General features: G+C 38.3%; 1 protein-coding gene across 1 annotated transcript in view; it reads left to right on the top strand.

Moving 5' to 3' along the window:
• Positions 1–3,136, top strand: part of CCR6 (C-C motif chemokine receptor 6) — a 48,571-nt gene extending 45,435 nt beyond the window's left edge. Inside the window, exon 3 of the mRNA XM_075594778.1 lies at positions 1,063–3,136. Coding sequence (XP_075450893.1) covers positions 1,089–2,210 — 1,122 coding nt within the window. The 5' untranslated portion in view covers positions 1,063–1,088 and the 3' untranslated portion in view covers positions 2,211–3,136. The remainder of the gene's footprint in view (positions 1–1,062) is intronic.
• Positions 3,137–7,778: the final 4,642 nt, after the last annotated feature.

Consider the following 7,778-nt stretch of genomic DNA (forward strand, 5'->3'; position numbering starts at 1 on the left):
ATAACCCTTCCCAGATTGATGGACTGCAACAACTGCTTCTCTAAGATCCTTGCTGATGTCTTTCCTCATTGGCATTTGTGTTAACACACACCTGAATGCTCAGACCAGCAAACTGCTAAAACTTCGGCTTTTATAGAGGTGGTCACACTTGCTGATGATCAATTAATCAAGGGCATTTGATTAGCAGCACCTATCTGCTACTTAGCATCTTAATTCCTATGGAAGAAGTAAGGGTGTACTTAGTTTTTCACACATGGTTTCTCCATTTTGGCTTTATTTTTGTTAAATAAATCATGACACGGTGTAATATGTAATGTGTTGTTGTTCATCTGAGGTTGTATTTACCTAATTTTAAGACCTGCTAAAGAACAGATGGTTGTTATTATGTCCTGATATGTAAAACCATAGAATTCAACGAGGGTGTACTTTCTTTTTCACACAACTGTATATTACAGATGCTTGGTGCACACTATAATGTAAGATAGTAAATACTTTGCTTAGTATGGGGGGCAAACAGAAGGACAAGGATCACCAACAAGTCCTGGAAATGTATAGTTGCAAAAATCCAAAGCACTCACCAATATGTGGCAAAAAAAGAATTTATTGGTATCAAATGGCAAATAAAAAAATGCCAATGTTTCGGACGCCACAGGAGCTTGAGAAAGGACCAGGGGGGTTCGAAACCTCACCCATTTTTTTTTGCCATGTGATACCAATAAATTATTTTTTTGCCACATATTGGTGAGTACTGCGGATTTTTGCAGCTATACATACATACATACAGTACACAGATGTACAATAGCTTCATTGTTTCACTAGATAACCGAACATACCCCATTATAACTCAGAATATCACTGAGTATCCAAAGGATTCAATGGCAGTGACCAAGCAGAATGTTATAAATTATCCAACCAGAGGAAACAACAAAATCAAAACCTTTTTTTCCCTCAACAACAATCAATGCCCTATTTGAATGAACTGTAAACAATGTTATTTGAGATGTTTCTTTCTACAATGTATACCGTATGTGTTTACTAACTGCTTTTGTTTATTTATTTTAGGATCCAGTACACTTACACCTTGAAATATGGTTACTTTTGCTGCCACAACCAATGCGTCTGTATTAATTACAACTGAAAGCTATTATGATGAAATGGATGATTACAACATAAGTGACTATGAAAAACCTTGCAGCATGGAGGAATTCAGAGGATTCAGGCAAAAGTTTACACCTGTCGCATTTTCTCTGATATTTGTTTTGGGACTTGTAGGAAACATATTAGTGGTTCTAACTTTCAGTTGCTATAAGAGAACAAAGTCTATGACAGATGTATTTCTCCTAAACATGGCAATAGCTGACATAATGTTTGTATTTACGCTTCCATTTTGGGCTGTGTATTATCATGAAAAGGAATGGGTTTTTAGGGACTTCATGTGCAAGTTGGTCAGGAGTATCTATGCAATAAACTTAAACTGCAGCATGCTGCTGTTGGCATGCGTAGGTATTGATCGCTATGTTGCAATTGTGCAGGTTACCAAGTCATTTAGATTCCGTGCGACAGCAATGGCATACAAAAGAGTGATTTGCTTGTTTGTGTGGCTGATTTCTGTATGCCTTTCCAGTACAACATATTCATTCACCACATTTTATAAAATAAATGATTCTCGGGTTTGCGAAGCAAATTACCAGAACAATTCAACAGCAAGAACGTGGAAGTTAGCAGTTTTAGCTGTGCAGATTAGCATAGGGTTTTTCATTCCTTTGCTCGTCATAGTATTTTGCTACTCGTTTATAATTAAAACTTTGCTGCAAGCACAGAATTCTCAAAGACACAAGGCAATCCGTGTAGTTGTAGCTGTTGTGGCTGTGTTTCTGTTCTGTCAAGTCCCCTACAATGTGCTTCTTATGGAAAAAGCTGTAGAGTTAAGTAGCAACAATCACAGCTGTGATGGTCGAATTAAAATTGCATATGCCCGTTTCATCACGGAGACACTTGCCTTTTTCCACTGCTGCCTAAACCCTGTCATATATGCTTTTGTTGGAGTACAATTTAGAAATTACTTTGTGAAGATAATGCAAGATTTATCGTGTATAAGTAAGAAATATATCACAGGGACTCGCAATTCGAGAATATCTTCTGATATATACACTTCCAGGCGAACAAGTGAAGTGTATGCCACTGAAGGTGGCTCATCTTTTACCATGTAATAAAATATCCCCTTCCAATGCCGATTCCCTAGCAGAGCTTTGGTTAGGATTTTTGTCTCATTGAATGTGTCCAGGACAATCAATTGTGAAGTTGCTGCATATCTGGAGATTGCTATAAAATGTGTAGCAAAAACTGTACTTCCTCATATTTATTTTTTTATAGGAGGATACTTATGTGACACACATACTGTAGACAGAGTATCTCTTCCCCTCCTCCCCCCCAAATAATAGTGATAATAGCCAGACTTCTGGAACTCTCATAGCACTGTAACTATTGGAAATCACATCAATAGTGCTTCTCCCACATATCAAAACTTGGATTGAAATCAATCACCAATAATTGTAATGCATGTTTCCTAATATAAAGCATGCTTGATAACTTTTGAAGTTCAAGCCAAAGGAACTAAACTATTAACAGCAGAATGGTGAAATGTTCAATAATTGTCATACCTAAAAGAAATGTAAACAATGCTGCAGCAATTTCAAAGTACAGTAGTGATAGTTTAAAAAACTTTTGCAACGTAATTTACAACTTTGTTTAAAAAATTTTAAGCTCAAAAAAACTTATTTAACTCAAATTCACAAAATGTCAACGCAATTTAATATAGGGTGAACTTGATGGACATATGTCTTTTTTCAACCTCATCTACTATGTAACTACTGTATGTAATGTAACTATATGGATTTTATATGACTGCATACAGTCCTTTACTCTTTACTGTATGTATAGGATTAGGTGGGACAAGATTTTATTTTTTTACAGTATAATACATTGTAAATTAGATTGTTATAATAATGCCACTTTCTAGAAGTGATTATACCTAAATATTTCTTAAATTACCCCCACATATGAGCTTTCACGTACTGCTTACCTGTACTGTACTGCAGTATGTCTTAATGGATACTGTACATTGTTTTCTATTAATTACTGACCACATAATTGTATATAATTACTTATATTTTAGGAAGTAAATGTACATTTACATGTGGTAATAAAAAAATGAACAAAATGTCTCTTTAATTTTGAAATTTAAATGAGAAATGTTGAAATCCACATTTTTATTCCATACATTTTAGATCTAAAATAATTAATACTAATATCTAGATTCTCTGAAAATAACATATTTTGCATTATTTATCTCCTTGAAAAACATATTGACTGTTCTGTATCATAGGTTTCTTTAAAAATGACACATTGTTAAACTGATTTTGATGTTATACAGTATGTATGTACTGTATATCTTTATTTATATAGCACCATTAATGTGCATACCACTTCACAGCAGTAATACATGTGACATAATCATATAAATAACAAATAATACATATAAGTCATAATGGGAAGAAGTGCTTCAGATATAAAAGTGACATTTAGGAAAAGGAGTCCCTGCCCCGAAGAGCTTACAATCTAATTGGTAAGTAGATATGATAACTAGGGAAGGAGAGAGGAGAGTGGAAGGTCTTGCAACAGGCTGTTGCTACAGGTGGTGCTAGGGACGAAGAGTACACAAGTAAACAGATACTTGCCAAGGCAAGAAAAGCGTCTCTATATACAAGCACTCACTGAAGTGATATATGAAATGGTTATATAAATAAAACTTAACCTTTAATAGGATGTGCAACATAAAATACTGATGAACAAACATAAACATGTAATTATCACATGGGTAAAAAGCTCAATAGAGGCTAGGGGAGAGGTATGAGCCAAGCTAATATGGGTTATAGCCCCTAATCGTGGATAGTGTGAACCTTATAGGGTGGGGAGGTGGTAACCAAAATAATAGCTATGGTGGTCTAAGACCCAACCTCAATATGTTCTAGTCTGGATCTAAGAACATAAGGTCTAATACGTTAACTATTCCCTCTGTAGGTAGAGGGGTCAAATAGGTAAGTATGGTAATGGTGAATAAAAGAATGATAGGTTATATAAAGGTATAACCCCAATGGAGATCAGACCAAGAAGTCTGGTGTTGACTGTAGACAGGAGCCAATATCGGCTAGTGTAACCCCAGATTAAAAAGCTAATTACTCAAGACGAGTTGAGAATCACCCCAAATGCCAATTTAATTGCTAAATAATATCTCAGATGTTAGGGTATATATTGTGTGATAAAAGGATATATGGTTCTAGGAATGATGAGTAGATTTAGCTTAGTATTACTGCTGGTTGATAGGAAATATCTGCTATTTTGACCAAGATAGTTAATTCTTGTTTAATGCAACTATAGCCTAGTGCCCCTGGCTATGGGTTTCCCGGCCCTGGCACATAAGTCCTGGTAAGGGCAGGCAGTGAGGGTTAAATCCTTCCTCATGAGTTAGCATAAGAGTCCGAAAGCACACTATTAGTTCTATTTAATTATAGCCATAGCCAAGTGCAGGCCAGTGGAAGTTGGAAGCATCATGCCTGGGGGTGGGGGGGGGGGGGAGAAGTGGAGGGGTGGTTATAGGTGTCACCACTGTGGGGTGATGCCTGTTCTGCCCTCCGTCAATAACTCCTCCCCCAGGTATATAAGATGTTTTCTTCCCAAATTGAAGAGTGTTTTCCAGGATGTAGCCTGTTCCATAGTGAGTGAGGTGGTTCTGCCTCACCCCATCAGGGGGTGACGACTAGCCCCAAGGGCCTCAAGCCTTTGGGGGGCCTAGCCAGTGACAAAGCAACAGCAAGATGTGAGTGAAGGTGATCATCAGCAGGATGTCATAGAATACCTCTCTTGCGTGGGAGATGGAATCAGCTGGCCTGCCAATAAATGTCTCCTGTCTGACTTACTGGAAATGGGTTCCTGTGGGGTCACTCTCTGCCCCTGGCAGATCCCTACAGGATTGAGGCATTGCACCAGGCAGATCAGAAGTCGTTCCATTGCCCTTCCCCATACCAACGCAGAGACTCAGGCTTCCTGATATACAAAAGGTGAGCCAATACAGCACCAAAGTACACCCATAACAGCAAATCTCCTTTAGGGGGTGTGGGAGAGGTGTTACATTTGGGGGCACTGCTAGATTTTTGGGCAAAGGGGAACAGCCAAAAAGGAAGGGGTAATGCGGAAGGAGAAGTGGAAGCTAGCTGCTGTATCCACACAAATTATCCCCACTGCTTGCAAGCTGGGGTGCTCGCTACGGGGAAGCATCCAGCTCATGAGAACAAGCTCACCACTGCTGAACTGAGAAGTGAATGAGGGCACTCATTGTTTCAGGGCCATTTTGTTACCTTGACTGGGACATTTGCATGAACTGAGAGGTACCTGAAATCCACCGTATCAGGGCCACGTCCCTTCACGTTCCACGGCTGAGATGTGCTTGAAACCCATGGTATCGGCCGAGTGCATGCGTGTACTATGCCGGTGTGGACGGCTTGAAAGACAGCACCCCCAATTCAGGATTACCTGTGGGGCGCTCTAAAATTGTTACATGTTCCAGGGCTAAGATGTGCGTGAAACCCAGAATAACAGCTGAGGACACGCCCACGGTGTGGATCGCTTGAAAGATAGCACCCCCAATTTTGGACTGCAGGCCTGTGCTCAACTACTATTGTCACAAGAGACCAGGCAGTTTACACCTTTTTACCAGGATCATTCATTGAGCAAAACAAGATAATTAAATAAATTGTAGTTTATTCACTTAAAATAGTCATCTACACTTGGAACACAAACTACATAAGAAATACACATATGCTTATGACCTGGGGCAAAAAGCTAGACTTTCCTAGCTGAATTGAACGTAAAACAAGAGTCTTTAGTTGATCGGGACTTAGCCCGAAATGTCCTGGAACTCAAATCGGCATGAAGTTCCTGACACCACTGCTCTCTATCCTCCGGAGGACTTGAAATCACTTCAATCAGAAGCCATCCACTGGGTTAGGCTCCTCACTGTCTGGTGAAGCAAATGGTAGTCCTGAGGACTTCCATTCATCCCAGGATGTGGGTACTTGAACCTAAACCTCCTGCCCAAATGTCTTTTATACTGCTGCAGCAGCTTTTATTCTAACAAATCACCGGTTTTTACCTGGCTTGTTCCTGGAATGCGACGCTGTTCACCCGGAGCATGCCGCGTTCATCTTGCTTTCCCAGCCAGGGGTCATGCCCGGCTGACGCGCGGTTCATGGGTTTATTGATAATGGTTCGGATTTAAATAGGCTGCAATGCTTCGCGTGTCCGCCAGATGGCAGAAATTCATGAATTGTAATGAGCCGAATCAGTAATGTGTCGGCTTGCAGGTGTTTCGTTTAAAAAAGATACTGTACCACAGTGTGCCATTGTAACTTGGCCTTGGCCTTGGCCTTGAGACTGAAGGAAGAGGTTGCAAAAATGTATCAATTTAGGCTTTTCATATTAAAGAAAGACAAAGACCAGTTTCAGTTACAGTATTCTCCAGAGACCCGCCTGCCATGAGTGTTCAAGTGCAGCCCGCTTTCCAAAAACCCGACAGAAGTTACGCGTATTTGATATGGGCCGTGATTAATGCAACAGATGATAAGATGGCAACAGTTGCTCAAATTTATCAGTATTTTATCGAAAATTATGACTTTTACAAATTTTCGCCAACTCCTCATACGTGGAAGCGTGCAGTAAGGAAAAGGTTATGTAGTGATCCCTGTTTTCATCGTATTGAGCCACAATTTGTTGGAGGGACTGGCACACAGTGTTCCTCGTCATTTTGCCCAAGTGCATTCCAAAGAATCCCATGGGAATCAGTATTATGGGTATAGAGAGTATTTCCAGTACCAAATTGAGTGGGGATAGATTCAAGTCACTCTGTATGAGAGAATTATTTTGGATTTATTCTCTCGATACACTCTCGCCCAAGGGTCTTAATGAGTGCTTGGATACAAGCACACTGGTTTAGTGTTCTTTCTCTTTTGCTGTTCTCTGCCTAATTGCTCAGGTCACTATAGTGATTCTCTCCCCCTGTCCAATACGGTTAAGTGTTAAGTGGATAGGGTTCTGTGTTTTTGGAGGGTTTTTTCTGTAGTTTATATATACTTTTTATCTATATTTAAAATGGGTGCTTAATTTTCAAGTTTAGAGTCAATTCAGTTCTATTAATATTATTCTTTAGCATAAGTACATTTTTTATTATATCATTCCCTATTTTGGATTAATAATTAATTTAAATATTAATTATTATTAATTTTTTATATATTATACATATATTTTTTGTTTATTTATATGTATTTTCTTTTTTATTGTGAAATATGTCAAATGTTCAATGCATTGTTATTTTGTTGTTGTGTTGTTCCCACTATACACAAATAAATATATATGGTAATATACATATGAAATGGTGCATTTACTTGAGTTATGTGATAGTAATTAGTGTATTATAGCTAAGATTAACTATAAATATAGATTCCAATTTAAATGGTTTATTCTTTCATATTTGATGAATGTTAGGTTGGTAATAGTAGGTTATTTTTCTGGTGTTGTTAGTAGTAGGTTTAGAAGTGATTAAATTAATTTAATTAATAAGTAGGGCTATTCTGAGTGTATGGTGTGAACCAAACAAATATTGATGAAGTACTGTGGAATTTTTAAATGTATTAATGTTTATTCAATCTTGTAAACCTCTGTTTTGT

The sequence above is a fragment of the Ascaphus truei genome, chromosome 4 (genome assembly GCF_040206685.1).
Source record: "Ascaphus truei isolate aAscTru1 chromosome 4, aAscTru1.hap1, whole genome shotgun sequence".
Lineage (NCBI taxonomy): Eukaryota > Metazoa > Chordata > Amphibia > Anura > Ascaphidae > Ascaphus > Ascaphus truei.